Source organism: Takifugu flavidus, chromosome 1 (assembly GCF_003711565.1).
Source record: "Takifugu flavidus isolate HTHZ2018 chromosome 1, ASM371156v2, whole genome shotgun sequence".
Classification (NCBI taxonomy): domain Eukaryota; kingdom Metazoa; phylum Chordata; class Actinopteri; order Tetraodontiformes; family Tetraodontidae; genus Takifugu; species Takifugu flavidus.
In genome coordinates this window covers 2110961-2131663 of record NC_079520.1, presented here as the reverse complement: position 1 = coordinate 2131663, position 20703 = coordinate 2110961, and the positions used below count along the sequence as shown (strand labels likewise).

Genomic DNA, 20703 nt, shown 5'->3' with positions numbered 1-20703 from the left:
CCGCTGCCGCTGCCGCTGCCGCTGCCGCTGCCGCTGCCACAGCCGCTGCCGCCACCTGTGACGTTTGCTAACATCAGATGGGTCACTTACGATTTATGGCGTAGAAGGTGGACCTGCCCCTCCTGCTTACATCCTTCAGGAACACTGACCCAGTTAAGTGCCAACACTTGACTGGCTTCACTTTAGACCAACTTTGTCCTGCTGGGTGGAAGAAAAACAATTTGGAGGGTCGGCGTTAGTGCCTGCCAGAGGAACGCAGACAGCAGCCAAAATGAGGGAAATTAAAAGCAGTTATTACTATTTTTCTCTTTAAGCGTCTGCGCAGTTTTGGAATCGCTCCTACTCGGCCAGTGAGTGAGATGAATGAAGAGGAGGCGATGAAGGACGATGAGTAAAATGAGGCCGGTGACACTCAACAGGGGGTCCTCTGGCACTTTACATACAAACAGCTCCAACAGAGAGAGAGAGAGCCGTCGTCCACCCCTCTCAACGAGAGCCAGCCGCGCTCTGTTGGCCAAGCAGCCCGTGTGTGTGTGTGTGCGTGTGCGTGTGTGTGTGTGTGTGTGGTGCAGTCGTGCTGCACGACTACCTGCATCCATAATTAAGCCCAGGACACGGCCATCAATGGGAGCAGAATTGGCCGGGATGGGGGCCTTTCTGAGAGACGGAGGGGGGAGGGAGGGGAGAAATCCATTTACATGCTAATGCCCTCCTCCTCGGCCCTTCAGCCTCCTCCATGGGTACCTTGCCCACTATCCTCAAATAAGCTCTTGGCGGCCAAGCTGGTCGCCATGTTTACACAATAAACAAACAGCAATGAGGTTAAAGTCTTTTCAGCCATCTTTTCTGTGTACGTCTACAGTATTAGCAACAGTCAGCTGTTGCGTAACTTTTCGGTGCCGTCCGAAGACCTCAGCTGACTGCTTTTCGGCCCGTTTGTCATCCTTGTTGATTTTAACTGCCTTGTTTTTGTCTCCTAGGCAACCGAATGGGCACCGGATGAGGAAACCAGGCAGTCCTGTCAGAGCAAAGGCAAAACAGAGGTAACTAACCTCAATTACAGCTCTTGATTTCAGCACCTCCAGACGTGCAGACGGGCCCATTCGGGTCGTCTGTGCCGCGCCGGTCCCGCAGGAGGGTTCAGCACAGACCAGCCTCAGTCAGGAGTTAGTTCTATTGTTGTTCCATGTAGGGGGAAAAATGGCTAAATTAGCTTTGGGCATTAAAGTTCTAATTAAATAAGTTATAGTTTATTTAAGTCACCTCTGAGGTTTATTCCTTTATTCTTTTGGAATAAAAAAAAAAAGCCCTTACAATGAAATGACATAAAATGTGTCATTACTAATAAATGGCTTTGACTCCTTTGTGAAAACAGATTTGGCTCTTATTGCCGCGACTCTTTGCCGGCTGTGTCTGTCGATACAAACAGAATTCCATTCAGCTGCAAGAGCGCATTCTTCCTCTGGAACAATGAGAGCAGAAGCATGCAGGCGCTAAACCCCCCCAGTCTGGTGGCAGAGCAGCAGACAGCTATTGTTCTCTGCAGCAGCACGTTGAAAGCATCGACTCGCCTCTGCTCTACTTTCATCTGTTTTAGTCTGTGTATTGTGCTGTTTCCTTTAAAATGACGCTAGTGGAATGTGTGAAACTTTAATTGAGTTGATGGATTGTTTGCAGGTCGAGTGTCAGAACTACATCAGAGTTCTGCTGGTGAACAGGACCGAGATCATGACCTGTGGAACCAACGCCTTCCAGCCCTTGTGCATCACCAGAGAGGTTAGAAACCAAAAAACCCGCCAATTCCAGTAGAATCTTGAGTAACCCCCCCCCCTCCCCGCAGGTGGGCAACATGAACAGAGTGCTGGAGCGGGTGAACGGCGTGGCCCGCTGCCCCTACGACCCGCGGCACAACTCCACCGCCGTGGTGACGGAGAGCGGGGAGCTGTACGCTGCCACCGTCATCGACTTCTCTGGGCGCGACCCCGTCATATACCGCAGCATGGGAGGGATGCCCCCCCTGCGGACCGCCCAGTACAACTCCAAATGGCTCAACGGTACGACACAGCACAGAACACGGCGCCTCACAACTGCAGCAGGCCCAGTTCAGCAGGTTCTGCTGGCCACGCCGACTTTGGCGTGAGAAGTCCGGCTGAGCTGGATTAGTAATCTGATAGAGTCTCAGATCTTTGGATCTCACAAGAATCCGGCCGAGGTGGGACTCCGGGGTGACGCTCGTGTCAGGCAGTTTCTGGAAATTCCTCCGCTCCCTTTAAACATTTTCTTTGGCCCGTCTGGAGCAGCTCGAGTACAGTCGGCCTTTGTGGTGCGGCTCGCTCGGGTCCGGCCTGTTTTCCCAGGATCACACAGACGGTTCCGAACACGCAGCACACGTTAGCCAAAGGTGTCGGGGTCCATAATCTCCTCCATGCTGACGCTGAGGGTTTTCCTTTGAACGCACCGCGGCAGGAATCCGTTCACACGTCGTCGGGCTCCAGCGGCGCCGTTGACGGACCTTCCTCGACACCCCCCACCTTTGATATGCAGGAGCGGTGAGATGGCTGAATTCACAGGGCTGCACACAGGAGGGTTTGATTTAGGCCGTCATTGTTCTGGAAGGAAAGGTCAAACTCATTTGTTCTTCAAAGTGAATGTGAGGTGACTGACAGCCGCAGCACTTTAGCCCGGCGACGCCACATGTCGGGCTGCAGCCCATAATTCCCACCGCTGAGAGATAGTTACGTATCTCATCATCTCATTTACAGGTTTTCCCCACAGAAAGTCTCCAAAAAAATAAGAAATGTCACAGAACGCAAAACGAATGTAAAAAAGGAGAACATGAAGGGTTCATCGCCCAAGGTCATGTGACCTCCATCCCACCCCCCATGTCATCACCGTAGCCATGGCAGCGTCCTTCACACTGATTCAATACATCAACCCCAGAGTTATATGAAGTGGCCCAACACACCTCAGCAATATACTGAGAGTTGTTGTTGTTCTATTAGAAATAACTGCAAACTAATATTTACGACCACAGTCGCGTTTCATAGGGAGAAAAGAGACATTTCAGCCTTTCCAGACCAGTTGTAGAACACAGAAATCTAAACGCCAATCAAGTCGTTCATTAGCCGTCACATAAAACCATAAACCTTTAGCTTCTTTTCGAATCCTAATTTGCATCCCTGACGTTTTCCGTGCTGGACATAAAACAGACCTTTCATCTGGAATAATGCAACCAGCAACAGCACCGCTTTGGTCCGTGGACTCAATAAAAACCACGGAAGTCAGGAAGGGATGAGAAAATGAAAGGAAAAATGACGCCTGTGTGAGTTTGTGTGTGTGCGGAGCATGAAAAAAGACTTATGGATGAGGACGAGCGCGGAGCGCGGCAGACGGACTGGGAAGCCAGTGAGCGATGTAATTATTCCTCGCAGCAGGGAGAGGGTGAAATTACAACACACAGTGTGCACACACCACTTTGCCTGTGTGTGTGTGCGTGTATATACAATATGTATCAGGATTGCATGTGACCTGCGCACGTCACCGTGTGTCTCTGAGCTGTGACGGAGACGAGTGAGCATGTGGGAGGGGAAAAAGATGAGTAGCTGGTGTCCTCCCCAGTAGAACCACAGCTACAATGTCAAACACACATGTTGCTCACACACACACACACACACACACACACACACACACACACAAAGCCTGCTCTGCTTCGCGGCGTCTCCGAGAGGTTATGGAGTTTTGTTCCTGATGGATTTGGGGTGTGAATGAAAAACTCATTTCCAGCTCTGAGCCGCTCGGCTCGAGGAGGGAGGGGGTCCTGGATCAAATCAATCTGGGCCCTTATTGGATCGGTAGCCTGCCGGGCTCTCACTGTGTCCCATCATGCTTCTGGATTGCGAGGGAATCGCTGCCGTTTCCCGCGGAATAATCCAAACAATTCATCTGTGTGCCGGACAAAAAGAGCGACATCGTGGATATTTATTCCCAGGTTTCATTTAGACGTGTGCTTTCCTAAGTGAGATTCATTTATCCCTTACATTCCCTCACTCGCAGTTACAACAGCTCGTACCTGTGCCGCCGCTGTATTGCCTAGCTAATATTCTGCTAGCTAGCTATGAAATAATGAGAATTGCGTAATTCCTAAAACGCCTGGCGGAGAATTCATGGCTGATGCAAATGAAGGCGTGTTTTAATGATATCTGTAAAATACACACGATGTGGGGACAATAGGCTCCAAAACTGTTGACACCGAGGAGCGCCCCCCCCCATTATGAATAGATCATTCTTGCACAACATGTTTACCCGAATATATATTAAACAGCGTTTGAAGGCGCGATGACGTCACCTCCTTTCAGCCCCCCACAAACCTGCCAGATTGAACAATCTGTTTAGCGCTCAGCAGGACGCCGCAGGGTCCATCAGTCACAGGTTCCTGCCCCCGCACCTTCCATAACGTTATGCAGGCCACAGCGTCTCCACGCAGGATGCAGATGCACCCTCAGCCTCCCGTCTGCCTTCATTAAAGTAGCCCGGGAATCTCAGTTTTCAGTAAAAGTGCTTCAGTTCGTCCCTGATTTAAGTTGGTTTGACAGAAGCATGTTGGAATATTCCTGCTCAATGTAAAGCAAGAGTATAAATAAATGAAACCATCTGTTGTCACAGCGGTAGGTGCAAAAAGCAGCATACTGGAGGGAAACAAGTGTCGCCTAAACACACGTTGCTGTTGGCCGTGTGTGTGCGCGCGTGTGTGTGAGAACATCTGTCACGCTCCGACGCCCACAGTAGCTCCGTCACACTCAACACGTTCATCATTTAAATCACCGACTGGAGCGTGTGACCTTTTAACCACGACCACGACGTCGACCCTGCCAGGGTTCTTTACGGGTGATTTCTTCCTCTTCACAGTCTCACACACACACACACACACACATTTTTGCTGTCGTCAAAGCCTTGGAATAAATAATATCATTAAATCTTTCTTTTCTTAAGGCTTTTGTACAGAACAAATTGATGTCGGGCTAAAAACATTAGTTTTCAACATCCTCTGGAAGGAATTCCAAACATCCTGCGGATCCGTTCATCTTCAGGTGCTGAAGCCACAGGCTCTGCACTGATGACGTCTTCCAGTCCTAAACGACCTCTGCTATAATTAGCAGCCAGAACTACCTAAATGAGTGGATCTGGGAACGGGCAGAGAGTATTTTTGGCCCATTCTATCAGCGTGAAGTGGACCGGGCTCAGGCCGGCAGACCTGAACTCGGGATTCCCGGTCATGTTTACAGAGGATGACGCTAACGTCCTTTTCAAACTGTAATTGGACTTCAGCTTTACGGGCCGACCTCCCCAGCAGGGAGGGACATTAATCACTGCTGTCTCACCCCGGGCAGTAAAGGCAGCACTGGGCGCCCAGTTTAACAGACATGGCTCCATGGATTTACCATTAAAATATCAGATGGATTTATTAGTAACCATTTATTCTGCCCCCCCCCCCCCCCCCCCCCCCCCCTCTTCAGCTCTCCTCTCATTTGCACGTTTGACTTCAGGGCTTCTGTCCACAACAGCTAAAATTTATATTGGAGCAATTAATTAGACTTTGGAATGCATCGTTCTGTTCTCAGCGTCCAGAAAATTCATAAAAATACAGCATTTAATGTCAGACCTCGGACTCGTGCACATCTGTGATGCTGCAGTGGTGAGTAAAGTAACGAGTAACTAAAGTCACTAATGAAACTGGGTCAGAGCAACACGTTGGAGAAGACGAACGTCTCCCTGCAGGTCCTCTCTAACGAGCTTCTCCCTCCCGCCCGCAGAGCCCCACTTCATCTCGGCCTACGACATCGGCCTCTTCACCTTCTTCTTCCTGAGGGAGAACGCGGTGGAGCACGACTGCGGCAAGACGGTGTATTCCCGCGTGGCGCGGGTCTGCAAGAACGACATCGGCGGGCGCTTCCTCCTGGAGGACACGTGGACCACCTTCATGAAGGCCAGGCTCAACTGCTCGCGCTCGGGCGAGATCCCCTTCTACTACAACGAGCTGCAGAGCACCTTCTACCTGCCCGAGCAGGACCTCATCTACGGCATCTTCACCACGAATGTGTGAGTCCTCCGAGACGGGAAGTGGTGGAGGTGGTTACCGGGTGATTAGTGGCAGCAGGAGGACTCGTTTGCCCTCCGTCCGTCTGCTTCTGCCCCCTTTGGTGCGGCCACTTGTTGAAGCAGCTGCAGCATTGAGACGATTTCACGCAGCATTTCAGAAATAATTAGTTCAAAGTTCTGGGCTGCAGGTTCAGGCTCTGCTGCTGACCCCTCTGCAGTTTATTACCCAAGAGAAAGCACAACGATATTCCAATTTATGGAGCAGAAACCTCATCATCATCCCATCTTTCCTAAAGCAGTTGGATCCCATAATTAATCTCAATATTTGTAACCTTGTGTAGCGTCAAACATCCGTAGGTCACCTCCAGCTGATCGGAACCGAGGGAGTTCTTAAAGCCTGAAAAATGTGTTTGAATTGTCCGGACATTTATCATCTCGATTACTTGGTTGTGATGGGATGTGAGATTAAATTGGCTTTATTGGGATAAAATCCAGACAAATTGGGCTGTCTGACGGATGTTTGTTCCTGCGCGGGGAGAGCAGACGTAGGAAGGACAAATGAGGTTCTCCGTGTTTTCCTCCTCAGCATCAGCCTTTTAAAGCCCAAAGCGGCTCCACAAAGAAGAGATTCTGTTATGAAAATGAAGGTCCGGCAAACTTCTGCTGTAGTTTTCCCGCCTTTGCTGATGATTCTGCAGCGTTTGTGTGCAACCTGCTGCTGCTGCTGGAGACCAGCGCTGGAGAATCCGCTCACATTTCCCATCCAGACCAAAACCTTCTGGCTCCGGTTCTTCCGCATGTCGTGTTTGTATCGCTCAGAGAAGAATTTGTCACTGATAATTACTCTGAATTCTGGGAAATCTTCTGGCCGCTAGCGCTCTCTTGAGTCCGACAGATTTCATTCCAGGCCTTGAGTGCGTGTCATCGCATCTTTCCTCTCTGCTTCCCGTCAGCGTATCGCTCTCCACCCCGGAATGAACAATACCGTTATTGATGACAACACCGACGCAGCCGGATCTTACTGGAAATGAAGCCACGCAGCCCAGCTGGAAATATTCTGCTTTTGTGTTCACGCCTCTTCAAACACAGCATCAAACATTATTACATTTATTTACCAGAAGACATCCTGCAAGGTTACTTTAGTCATTCAGCCTTTGGAAAACTGCTGAAAATCCACTAAAGGGGGCGTCGTGGACGGGTTCTGGTGGCCACGTCACAGGGCCGTTCCCCCAACAGGCACTTTAGGAGGCATCCACGGGAATTTCTTCATGTTTTATCCAGCGTGCAGGAAGTCAAGAGGCTCATTTTGCTGTAGTTTCCCCATAAATGGCACGAAAACTGACAACGTGCTGGATCCGTGAAAAGGATCATTTACTCTGAGGGAACCAATGAGGCGGCTTGATCATGTTTTAGAATAATCAGCTGCTGGGAACCTTCCTCCCACCCCGACCAGACCGATGGGGCAGAAAACAAGCTGGAGAACAACAAGGGTGAGAACGAGCAGCAGGGAGAGACACCACTGCGCTCCCAGGTTTGGCCGCCCTCCTTTGCCCCCTCAACGGTTGCCCTTCATTTATTCTGAGGTAACTTGCTCCAAAGCTGCGTCCCTCACCGGGTTGGATATGTTAATGCAATCACCACAAACACCGTCTCCATCTGTCTGGCCTAAATTGAACAGGCTCACAGCTGCTCCCAGGAGTTCAGGGCTGTAAAACAGAGCAGGAAGTCTTGGAAAGCAGGACTTATCCTCGATGCCTTCTCACAGTCTGGCCAAAGCCTCACACACACACACACACACACACACACACACCCTCCATCTCTGTTCAGAATACTCTGTGTACACTAGTGTTTGGTGACTTTGCCGCCGTTCAGCAAATAAGTCATGGGGAAAATGCCAATTTTGAGTATTAGTTAAGCCGCTGGAGCAAAATGTGAGCACGGTTCCAGCTTGTCAAAAGTGTGTGTGTGTGTGTGTGTGTGTGTGTGTGTGTGTGTGTGTGTGTGTGTGGGCCGCTCAGATGATCAGAGGTTTGCAACAGTTTTGTTCTGTCTCTGGGGGACGTTGGACGGAGCCCAGACGGGTCAGGATCGTTTGTCTTCAGCATGCGTGCGCCGCCCCCCCCCGTCGATCTCGAGGCCTAAAAGCCGCCTCGATCGATCTTCGTCAGTATTACAGATGATCAATCCCAGAAGGGGACAGGGGGGAAAACGGGAAGGAAGTGATTGAAGTGTAATTTTATCGAGAGTTTCCGTGGAGTGTTTTTTAGCGGTCGTCAGGATGAGGATCCCCAAAGCATGGCCAAGGCTTTTAATTAACTCTGGGCCCTTATTGGGGGAACAGCAGTGAGATTCTCCTGCCGAGGGGTCTAACCTGCCATTACTAACTAATTATGAGGCTCCTTATCTGTTCCTGTGTGACTCCAGTGGCCATCTCCAGTTTAGCTCATCTAATATGGTCTCCTTCCAGAGGGGCCTGGAGGAGGAGTTGGAGGAGCGCTGGGACGGTTTGTCCATTCATTAATAAGTAAATTGACATACCGGAGTAATTCAGATTTTAATTTATTTATGAGCTAAACCCTTCAAATATGGATGAGAGTTCCCGGTTCTGAGGTTGGAGCATTAGCCGTTTTATCACTGGTGGATTTGTTTGACCGGCGTTCCTGATGGAGTCCGCCGTCATTCGTCCGGCAGAAATCTGAATCTCAAGATGAAATTGTGTGAGCAGTTTTTGGGGAGCCATCTGACTCCCATCATTATAGAAGATATTCCATTTAATACCCGGACCAGGATGTGACCTTTTCAACAACATCAGAGACTGAATCCTCCCGGCCACTCAAACACACACGCTCTACCCTGCTAACCTTGATTATCTGGTTTAATGAATTCTGATATTCTATTGACCATCTGTTAGTGGGGATGTGACTGTCTCGATGCCAATGTCACCGCTTTTTCAGCTTTTTTTGTTGCATTGTATAAAAATGTGGAGAAATCTGCCGCAGTAGCTGCGCAGTTCTGCTGACCGGAGCCGTTTCTCCTTTCAGGTTTTCAGCATAAACCTTCAATTTAGCTTTATTTCCTTCCATATACGACCGTCAAGAACTCCCAAATATGACAAATATGGGGAAATCTGACAGAAATTAACAAAGGCCATTGTAATCGTTTGTCTATTTTAAAATACAGACATTCAAACAGAGGGTAAAATATTGTTTTATATCAACATTGTCTGAGCGGCCGTGTGGAGATGATGAACAAGAGTTTGGAGGGAGACGTAGTGAGAGGAGGACAGGATGTGACTGCTGGGACGAGATGAGTCGGCTCCACTCGTAATGTGAGCGATCATCGCGGCGCGGAGCCTCAGAGAGCTGCAGAGCGGCACCACAAACAGCATCGCAGATGTCAAACAGCTTCTAGATCTCCTCCCCGGTCTTTAAGGCCGATTCGGAGCAGAGTCGCATCCATCAGTGTGGAAACCTCCCATAATGGGGGTAGATTTCCAGTCCTCCGGACTTCCTGTTCCAGCACGCTGCTGCGGAGGCAGCCGGCCCGTCACAGCTCATTTGATTGTGGATTCCTCCACTTAGCGTGTGGACGCTGTTGGCTCGCCTCGGTTTTCCCCTCCAATTCCCACTGTTTGTCTCAGTCTCACCCCAGTCCAGGGTCCTCCTTGGACCGGAGCTACGCTGCTGAGTGGAGCATTCCAAACTTCAAACTCATCATTTTTGGGAATTATTACAGCAGGCATTGTGTGATTTTTGAGGTTGTCACCTTTCTTATTTTATCTAAGGTGTCTTAGATCTCTGCCTCATTATAACGTTGTCTCTCACTATCGTCTTTATCTCCGATACCGCGTGCACGAGGCTGCTGTTCACGTGGATTCCACAGCAGCAGCAGATTGCATCTGAAACGCAACATGATAATAACTGTGGTTTACTTCCTGTTTGACAGCTGTGTGTGTGTGTGTGTGTGTGTGAATTTACACACAATCTGTACAGTATCTCATATCTTGACATTAATTCTGTCTCTATTCGCTGTGCAGCTCTGATAGCACGCCTCAGCACCCCATAATACTGCACCTGTTTCGCGAAGGAGGCAACTTAATCACCTCACTGCTGCACGTGTTGCAGCTTTAAATGTACCTCCTTTCCCTCCGTGTGTCCGTCCTCCCCCCGTCCCATCTTTAATGTCTCCCCGTCTCCATCTCTCTGTAAAGCAACAGCATCGCGGCGTCGGCCGTCTGCGCCTTCAACCTGAGCGCCATCACCCGCGCCTTCAACGGGCCCTTCCGCTCCCAGGAGAACCCTCGCTCCACCTGGCTTCCAACGGCAAACCCCATCCCCAACTTCCAGGTGCGGCAGCTCTGTTCCCGTCTGGTTCCGTCCACACCAGAACCTTCACACCCTCCTCTCCCTCCTCTCTTCCCAGTGTGGCACCATTACCGATGAAGGTCCCAACGAGGGGTTGACGGAGCGCAGCCTGCAGGACGCCCAGAGGCTCTACCTAATGAATGACGTGGTCCAGCCAGAGTCTGTGGATCCACTGGTCCTCCAGGACGACGTGCGCTTCTCTAACCTGGTTGTGGACATTGTCCAGGGCATGGACACCCTCTACCATGTCATGTACATCAGCACGGGTCAGTGGAGGTGAGACAGGGGGCAGCTGTCAGCGAGCGTCTGCTCATGCTCTGCCTTCTCACCCAATATCAGAATATGGGAGCATTTTAAAGGCCCTGGCCACGCCCAACAAGAACCTTCAGGGTTGCTACCTGGAGGAGATGGAGCTGTTCCCACCGGGGGTGCGGGAGCCCATCCTGAGTCTGCAGATCCTGCACAGCGACCGCTCGCTCTTCGTGGGGCTGAACCACCGCGTCCTGAAGATCCCTCTGGAGAGATGCTCCACCTACAGAACAGAGACGTGAGTCTTGAACCCTCTTCTAACTCATATCCACATTATCTGGACTTTGATCAGGCGGGCCGGGCCGGGCCGGGCCCCAATCCTTCTCCACATCTCCGTCTTTGTTTTTGCCGTGCGAGCGAACAGTCGTCACCACGCTGCCTTCGGCATGTTTAATGTGCTCATTTTATCGGTTTTGGCAGGGAATTCATTTCAACCTGCTCGACGGTAATTATCTGTCTACGGCTGAGATTAATGCCTGGGAGGCGTCGCCTATAATCATTAAGGTCCTCACAGAAGCAGATAAATGAGTGGAGGAGTGTCTGCTCACGAGGGAGAATTCATTTGCTCTGTTGTTGTTTTAATGAAGCGAGGTTGTAATAAACAGAGTGTGTTGGTGGCTTTTGTTGTCCTATGTGAGAGGGTGCGGCAACATGACCTCCAAGAATCTCGAGAAATAGACCCTTCGGAGTTTTGCTGAAGGTGTGTTTTCAGAAGCTGCCACTTCAGCGCTGTTCCCCTGTTTGTCTCACCTCCTGCGTCCCTGCGTGTGTGTGTGTGTGTGTGTGTGTGTTAAGGGCAGGTGTGTTTTGTATGTGGGCTGAAGAAGTCTCGTAGGCGAATTGCAATGAGTCATCTAGCTATTTTGAGTAAATCCAAACTCTTAGACACACACACACACACACACACACACACACACACACACACACACACACACACACCTGAGGTAGAGGAGAGTTGGTGTTTAATAAGATGTGGGTGAGACGGGCGAGATGAGACGGAATGAAAAAGGCTGAGATGCAAGAAGAGAACAGCACGAGTCTGTTTAAGCCACCGTGGGGTGAAAGGATGAGATGAGAAGGTTGGAAGGAGCAGTTTCACCAGGAGGGAGAGCAGGCGCTGGGAAGAAGCTCCATCTTTCACACCTTCTTTTCTCACATCTACTGCTCTTTCCTAAAAGCGTCGAGCTCCGTTGACGGGCTGGAGATCACTCCACCATCATCTGGAGGTGTCCTGGAGCCTCAATCCAGATGTGTCCTGGGTTGCAGAAGGAGCCAGGAGCTCCTCTACAGCCGTACCTGCTGTGGGCGCTCACACACATAAACACACACACACACACACACACACACACACACACACACACACACACACACAACAACAAAGTTCAATATCAAATTGTAGAAGAATGGCTGTTTTTAACGAGGGCCGGCTTTTACTGAGGCCATCTTGAAGAGATGCAGAGAAGCGTGCTGCTGGTTCCCAGCGAAGAGTCAATTACGCCAAAGTGCTTTTAGTGATACGATTCCTCCGATATTGATCCGACAACCTCGGTAAATCCTGCAGCAGTCCGATGAGAATATTAATATCATCGTTATCCCTAATTAAACGTTTTGTTGTCATCCAGAAGCATTTCCTGCAGTTGTTGATTTATAGACTTGGTGGAGAGAAACGCTGCACGTGTGTGTGTGTGTGTGGTGTGTGTGTGTGTGTGTGTGTGTGTCCTCTGTTTGTGATGATCATATTTGACCTCCTCTCTTGGCACCTCTCTGTCCTCCTGCCTGCATCTATCTCTCAATCTTGCTTCGCTAGGGGTTTATTTCGGCGCCATGGCTGAATTTATGGGGGGGGGGGGAACAGGTAAAACTGCTGCGGCAGGACAGACACGCTGGGAAGCGTGACTTCCCTGGAAGGGCAGAACAGTCGGCGATGACAGAGAAGAATATAGGAAGAGAAAGAAGCGCGTGAATAAGGCGGAGGAGGAAATGCTGAATAAATGATGACGATGGCGACAGGAGGATGAAATGGGGCTTTTTGCAGTGGAGAAACCATCACTCACCAGTTAGCAAAGCGTCACTTTTAATTACAACAGGCCCGATTGTTCTGCTGGTAACGGCTGTACTGGCGGCCTGAGGAGCTCTGGTTTGGGACAGGTTATACTGGTGTGATTACCGGGGACCAGCAGAAGTTATTAGTGCTGCAGCCTGGTAGCTAGGATGCTATAAAAACCTGCAGATGTTTGCTTCTATTAGCCTTTAGCCGTGAATGTGCCCTCCTCCGCCTGAAAGTCCGTCTGTAGCGAAACCTAATTTACGGTGGGAGGTGGGTGCCAGGCTGTCAGCAGGCGCTCCGGGCTCTCTGCTGCTAAGCCTGGTCGACCAATCAGAGGAGCACTTCAGCAGCCAAGGACTGGGGGGGGAGAGTGATGGCATCGCACAGGGGACATATTTATTACTGCTTCATAATGCTGTTACTTTTATTACAGGCTTTGTTCTGGCGGCGGTTCAGGAGCAATCATTTTGCTCTCTGTCACTTTCAGCTTCCTTTTCTCTCAATTTGTCCTCCTCTTTCCTTCTGCCTTGATTTCCATGTTGTAAAACTTGCCCGGCCACCTTTTAAATCCTCCGACAGCGTCGCCGTGTGACCTCATTCTTCACAGACAACAACAAAAGCACCGACTAGATTTTTAACCTTTTTTTTTGTTGTTGTTATTCTAAATCAATTCGCATTTCCATCCTTATCTCCAGTGCAGTAAATCCAGTAGGTGCACCAAAATGCTAATGGAGGCAACCCTCCGCTCTCACGCTACATCGGAACAGGTCGACCTCAGGGTCGTGTTTGGACTAAGCTGCCACATTTTTCTGAGCAGTGAGAAATTCGGGTTAAATTAGTTGATGTTATAAAGTTTAATCATGCTCAGAGGCTGCGCGCAGCTCAGCGCCCCCGAGTTTCACAGGAAAAACACAAGAGTTATCTGTTAAATCTCAGTTCTCTTTGTTCTCGGGTGACTAAAGTTGCTCATGCGGGACAGCAGCCGGTCTTCTGGCAACCGTCCATCTCACTTTTGTTTCCTCGCGTCCCTTTTATGGACCCAGCGCCTGTTTAGCCAGATCCAACATGGGCCTAATTGGACGTGTGAAAGCTGAGGGTGTGCAGTTCTCTGTGTTTCTGATTCCTCATGTGCAGTCCGCTCTCCCTGGGGGGGGGGGGTGACCGGAGAGCCTGTCAGCAGGGGTCTCCTGACAGCTCAGAAGGGAGGCGGTGGAGGGGTGGAGGAGGGCTGGGGCGAGGCAGGCAAACGCCTGACTGCCTCCGGCCCAGGAGCCGTCCTTGCTAACGTAGCGCTCAGGCTAATAATGGCTTGAAATGCATAATTTATCAGCTGCAGTGATCATTTTTGCAATTATAAACTCAAGACCTGCCATTAAAGCTGCGGCGAACTGTTGTTTTTATGTCTGTTGTTTAAGGGGCTGTAATAAAAGGAGAGGTTTTATGGTGATTTTAAATGCCAATTACACCCCCCCCAAAGAGAAAACTGCAGATTTATTTTCCGGTGCCGCCGCTCCAGACTCTCTAGGAGAGTTTCCCTGCACGTTTAAATGAACGAATTATCAGCCAGAGCTCAGGAGGCCGGCCAGAGCCACGTTCTGACACGTGTTGGTGGGCCAGCAAACACACGTGCACGTGCAGGTCTCACCTTTCTGTGTGTCTGAGGACAGCACCTGTTATAGAAATGAGCGTTCTCTATTCTTGCCACAGCCTCTCCCCACCCGCGGGCCCTCTGATTGACTTTAAGAGCGGCCCATTGTTTAAATACAGCACGCCACCGGGGCAGGAGGCCCTGGAGAGGCCTCGGCTGCTTTTTATGTAACGGCAGAGAGGCCAGAGGGGGAGATAAATGACTCGCTTCGCCTCCGTTTTTAGTCTCCGATATTTCATTTTTGTTTATTTCCCAGTTTTTCCTGAAGTGCCCAGACTGCAAACCTCAGCTGTGTTCTAGCTCCACGTTTTATTGCTGGAAACATCGTACGGCAGCTTTTATTTCCACGGCAGATAAATCGGCCGCGTCAATCGTGCGTGTCGATACGCCAAAGTGTCCAGACGCTGAGCTCAAGTCGCGTGTGTTTCCTCTGTTTGAAGGGCTCCTTAAATAACCCTCAGCATCAATATTGATTGTGAGGGCTCCGCTCGGTCCAACTCATGTCTGGCTTCAGCCAGAGCTAATTAGACCTCAGATCTCACCTCTTATTTATGTGGCCTTTGAAACAGTCATTAGTTGTGCCACGTGGATGATCTCTGTTTGTGGAAGCCAGAGGAGAGGAGAGCTACATGATGCTAACGCTAACGCGCTCAGCGGGTTTACAGCACACCTCATTATGATTATTGTTCCGTCTGTATTGGAGATTGCGGTCGGCCACTTTAATGGCTTCCGTTAATTAAAGCGGCGCAGGGAGGCGAAGGGCGGCGCTGGAAATCGCTTTCTTCCAGCTGTCGCAGAGCATCAGAGAACGTCTTCGTCTTCCGTGGGGCTGCGGGGTCACCTCTGTGATGCAGGACCCGCTGGAACTGCTGCCACAGTGGAACAACGCTGACCAGGTCCTGTTCCAAATGTAACCGGAGAGCTCTTTAATGAGATCCTACCTGAATGACTTAGAGGAGGGAACGGAGAACAAATCCTGCCTGACAGAGAGCGTCAGAGGAGCTCTGAAGCTGCTCCGCCTGTATTTACAGCAGAACCTGGAAGAATGGCTGCAACCGCAACCCGTGATGGAGCAGTAAAGCCCATCCGGGAGCCGTGGCGGCCCCGCGAGAGCCGAGCCGGACCTTTGTTTAAAGCAGCGGTGGGTTTATTGGGAGTGAGCTGATCCGGCTCAGGGCGCCGCCCCGACAGTTGGAGGTTCCTCCAACGCTACAGGGCTCTCCAAACAAAGCAGGCGGATCCAGGAGAGAACGGCAGCAGGAATTTTCCTTTCAGCTGGAAGAGGATGAGACTGCTGAGGTGGCATGAGGAGAGTGATGGAGCCGAGGGAAGAGAGAGAGAGAGAGAGAGAGGGAGGGAAGGGAAGCAAAGGAGGAGAAAGAGCTGGAGCTGCTGCGTTCCTGAGGCGTCCACAGCAGCTTAGCTTCCTTATTAACGGCTCCACATTGAATTAGGCGTCATTAAGGCCGTGTTTTACCGCGGGAGCTATCAAGCGTTTCATCAGTGTTGTTTGTGTGAGTCGGAGGAAGGATGGACCCAGACTCTGCTTCCTGTCACCTCTCAGTTATTTATATCGGCTGCTCAGAACGGCAGGTCTGAGGTCAGTTGTGAGTGCTGCTGGGTGGCTGAGTCACGCTGTGCTGGATGTGAAGCCTTTTGTTTTCCTCTTCTTTGGGCTTCTTTTTTGCTAACTTCTCTCATGAGCATTAAAACAAAGCAGCTAAACTACAGTTAGCTTTTAACGGGTAAATTCTTTCAAATGGGCTGTTTGGAATTGTTTCTTACCTCATCAGCTTGTTGCACAAATGCATTTTTCCATCCAATTTACCTTTTTATTTCTTCAATTAAAGCTAATGTTGTTTCACTTTCTTCCATTTCACCCTCTTACGTATTCGTGGCGCTAACGTTGCTAACAAAGCTTCCTCCCCCTGCAGGATGTGCTTGGAGGCGAGGGATCCCTACTGCGGCTGGGACTTTAGGCAGCGCCGATGCACCACCCTGGAGGACAGTTCCAACATGAGCCAGTGGAAGCAGAACATCACCGTCTGTCCGGTAGGATGCAGATGAATCAGATCACCTGGCTGGGCCGACACACGGCTCGGATCTTAACTGACCCGCCTTCTGGTTCCCAGCTTCGGAACCAAACCGCCAACGGAGGCTTTGGCCCGTGGTCGCCGTGGCAACCCTGCAACAACGACGAGGGCGCGGACGGCGTCAGCTCCTGCTCGTGCCGCTCCAGGTCTTGCGACAGCCCGGCGCCGCGGTGTGGAGGCAGGAACTGCCAGGGCCCCACCATCGAAGTCTCCAACTGCTCCAGGTGGAGGAAAGACCGATCTCTCCTTCGTTAGCACAATCATTAGCACGTCGTGTAGAATTCTAAACAAATTGTGGATTAAAGGCCGATTAAAGCTGTAATATAAATAGGCTGGACACAAAAACTGCTGTAATAAGCATTGATTTAGAAATGACTGAGCAGCCAAATCCATACCTGCAGGAGCCTAAATGGAGCTTCTGGGCGCAGCTCATCTGCAGTCTGAGGGTGAGGTGGGCCAGATGTGCCAGATGTGCAGCTTTCATGGGTTCTGTTTGGTAGCGAGGACTCGTGCACAAAGCTCCACGCACAGACGCCATCTGTTTCAGGCCTTCGCTCCTTTTTCACCAGAAGGAAAAAGTGTTTTCTTCGATCGCCGGAGATTTCTTCCCTCGTTCTTTGAGATCGGAACACAGAAAAGGGAGGAGACACCTCCGAACTCCTGTCCAACAACACTCAGCCAAGCCCAGACAGATCTGAGGAATTACAAATTTCCAAACAAGTTTTTAGCTTATTTTTGCTTGCATTCATTTTTCTGCCTTTATATCTGTGGAGAAGTTTACTTCAATGAAATAGGAAATAAGAGCACTTAACAGGAACAAAGCTACGTTGTGGCTTTGTGACATAAATAACTAATTAAATAACGGACTGGACATGGTCTTGGCTGGTAAAAGTGCTGGTTTGAGTGGCTCATCCAGAAAAAAACAGCCTGGAGACTTTCCCCGAGCTGCAGTTGTAGCAGCGATGATTGACTTTGAAGCTTCTGCTAAAGAGCCGCTTTTCCTGGGAAGCAAACGGCCATGAAAGTGAGCAATCAGAGAATGTGGCTGACACGCAGCCGTGACCCCCCCCCCCCCCCGGGGGTCCGCGGGGCCCCCGACACGTCGGCCTCGGCCAGAAACGGCGCCTCCGCCGATGCCAGATTTAATCTCTGGTGTCAAAATAAAGTTGTGCTTCTTTTTAGAAAGTAGCAATTAAATCATGACAACTGTCGCCGGGGTGGGGGGGTGGGGATGGGGGTGGGGGGCGGGGGGGCACTTTGGCAAATTAAACGCGCGTATTTTCGCTTTCGCTCCTCACACTTCCCGAGGAAGAGCCGCTTCCTCGGCGCTGGCAAACACTCTGAGAACAACACACGCTAATGCAGCAGAATAATGATGATTCCCTGCTTCTGTCGCCGTAGAAACGGGGGCTGGACGCCGTGGTCGTCATGGGGACAGTGCAGCACAACCTGCGGCACAGGCTTCGAGCTGCGCCAACGTTCCTGCAACAACCCGTCGCCCCGACACGGCGGCCGCGTGTGCGTGGGACCCAGCAGAGAGGAGAGGTGAGGAACTTCCCGAGGTTCATGAACGCAACACGCGCGACCTCTCCCCGACCCCCAGGAGGGTTGCGCGTTGGTCTCCGGACACCGGAGCTGCTCAAGGGTCAGGATTTTATGGTTCAGCTTCCTCCAGATCGTTCATATGAGCCTGAATGCTTCGGCTCACTGTGTTCCACCATTTTTGAGGCTTCATAAATGAACGCTGAACCGCAAATAAATCTTTCAAACTCAATTCCGAGGCGAGTCGGTGCCCCAGTTTACAGAGCGCAGAAGCAGAAACTCCATCCCACTGTTCTGCCACTTGACCCTTTTCCTGTTCCCAACTGTCTGTCACCGTAGAAACCACTCTACTGTAAATCACCGCCATGCTGCAGTGCCCCCCCCCCCACTCCGGTGCACTGACTGTTTCAGATGGAGCTGACTTGTGATGTTTCCTCTGCTGACACCTTTTTTTTTTTTGCCTGTGATGGATTTTGGGATGCTGTTGTTCTGCTGCAGTCAGTTCTGTGAATCCTCCACAGGTTCTGCAATGATGGGATGGCCTGTCCACAGCCCATCTTCTGGTCCCCGTGGGCCTCCTGGACCAAGTGCAGCAGTGAGTGTGGGGGTGGCATCCACTCCAGGGTCCGCACGTGTGAGAACGGCAACAGCTGCCCAGGATGTGCACTGGTACAGACGCACACGGAAACACACACACACACACACACACACACACAAATGGATGAAAAAGAACAATTTTTTCCGTCTCATTCAGGAGTACAAGGCCTGCAACCTGGAGGCCTGTCCGGAGGTGAAGAGGAACACACCGTGGACTCCCTGGATGCCCGTCAACGTGACCCAGGGTGGAGCTCGCCAGGAGCAGAGGGTGCGCTACATGTGCCGGGCCCACCTGCCCGACCCCCACGAGCTGCAGATCGGACGCAGGAAGATGGAGACGCGCTTCTGTCCCAATGATGGCGCAGTGATCTGTGAGACCGACAGTGAGTGGAGCCACAACTCTGTTACTGGATGGATGGATGGATGGATGATGGAGGGGTGGATGGATGGGTGGATGGATGGATGGATGGGTGGGTGGATGGATGGATGGATGGATGGATGGATGGATGGATGGATGGTGGATGGATGGATGGATGGGTGGATGGATGGATGGATGATGGATGGATGATGGATGGATGATGGATGGATGGATGGATGGATGGATGGATGGATGGATGGATGGATGGTGGGTGGGTGGGTGGGTGGATGGAGGGATGGATGGATGGATGGATGGATGGATGGATGGATGGATGGGTGGGTGGATGGGTGGGTGGATGGATGGATGAATGGATGGATGGGTGGGTGGATGGAGGGATGGGTGGATGGATGGGTGGGTGGGTGGATGATTGGTGGATGGATGATGGATGATGGATGGATGATGGATGGATGGATGATGGATGGGTGGATGACGCTCCCCCAAACGTGATGTTCCCTCACCAGCGGATCAAAGCAGCAGATCCTTCCGTGTGTGTGTGTGTAAATGTCACCGGGATAATGACCTGGTGTCTGTGATGACCTGGTGTCTGTGATGACCTGGTGTCTGTAATGACCTGGTGTCTGTAATGACCTGGTGTCTGTAATGACCTGGTGTCTGTAATGACCTGGTGTCTGTGATGACCTGGTGTCTGTAATGACCTGGTGTCTGTAATGACCTGGTGTCTGTGATGACCTGGTGTCTGTAATGACCTGGTGTCTGTAATGACCTGGTGTCTGTAATGACCTGGTGTCTGTAATGACCTGGTGTCTGTGTCTGTGCGCACGTTCACACCCACGCTGCTGCTGAACTCACACGCGTGTGAATCAACACTGAACCTGCCGCTGGGCCCCATTGGTCCCGTTGGCTGTGCAGGGCGGGGCCACAGTTCCAGGCTGACAGGGGGAGCGGCTCCCCACCAGCAGCATCTCATCCCCCCACACCTGCGATCGATCACCCCTACCCCCCCCCCCCCCCCCGGGGGGCCGCGTGGACTCTGACACCAGCAGCGAGGGACGCGTGAACAACCGACCGTGTGCGATGGAGGACAGGAAGCGAAAGGTTCCTGTCGATGGTCCGTGCGCTTCTTTAATCCAGCTTGATTTTCTCTCCTCTCAGCACTCGTGGAGGAGCTGCTGAAGACGCCGGTGATGCGGGTGGCGGGTGCGAGCTGGTCATCGTGGGACACCTGGGCCAGCTGCTCCCAGAGCTGCGGCAAAGGCTACCGCACCCGACGGCGCTCCTGCGCGGGGCCGGAGGGGAAGAGCGCCCCGGTGGCGTGCCGCGGCTCCCCTGTGGAGTACCAGGACTGCAACGTGCAGCCGTGTCCCGGTGAGTGGATCCGCGTGCTCGGCTGCTGATGTAACGTAGCCCGGAATTCCGTATCGCAATAATCAACCATCGCACAACAAAACTGGAGCAATGAGGTAGCAAAATTGGGCACAGATAACCCCCCCACCCCCACCACCACCTCTTCAGGACATTAGGGGTTCATAAAGTGGTGGACATGGAGAGACGGTTGAAGACAGAGCGAGGGAGGTCAATGGCGGCTGTAAAATCCTGCTGAGTGGATCATTAGCTTCATTAGCTAATGG

At 51.3% G+C, this 20703-nt stretch overlaps 1 protein-coding gene across 6 annotated transcripts in view; it reads left to right on the top strand.

The window, feature by feature from the left end:
- sema5ba (sema domain, seven thrombospondin repeats (type 1 and type 1-like), transmembrane domain (TM) and short cytoplasmic domain, (semaphorin) 5Ba) overlaps positions 1–20703 on the top strand; it is an 87619-nt gene that overhangs the window by 55260 nt on the left and 11656 nt on the right. For all 6 annotated transcript variants that reach the window (XM_057042463.1, XM_057042441.1, XM_057042430.1 and 3 more), the window contains 13 exons: positions 981–1043; positions 1678–1776; positions 1841–2054; positions 5811–6096; positions 10307–10442; positions 10519–10726; positions 10800–11007; positions 16399–16516; positions 16597–16781; positions 17959–18102; positions 18621–18768; positions 18854–19079; positions 20228–20440. In XM_057042463.1, the coding sequence (XP_056898443.1) occupies positions 981–1043; positions 1678–1776; positions 1841–2054; positions 5811–6096; positions 10307–10442; positions 10519–10726; positions 10800–11007; positions 16399–16516; positions 16597–16781; positions 17959–18102; positions 18621–18768; positions 18854–19079; positions 20228–20440 (2248 nt within the window). The remainder of the gene's footprint in view (positions 1–980; positions 1044–1677; positions 1777–1840; positions 2055–5810; positions 6097–10306; positions 10443–10518; positions 10727–10799; positions 11008–16398; positions 16517–16596; positions 16782–17958; positions 18103–18620; positions 18769–18853; positions 19080–20227; positions 20441–20703) is intronic.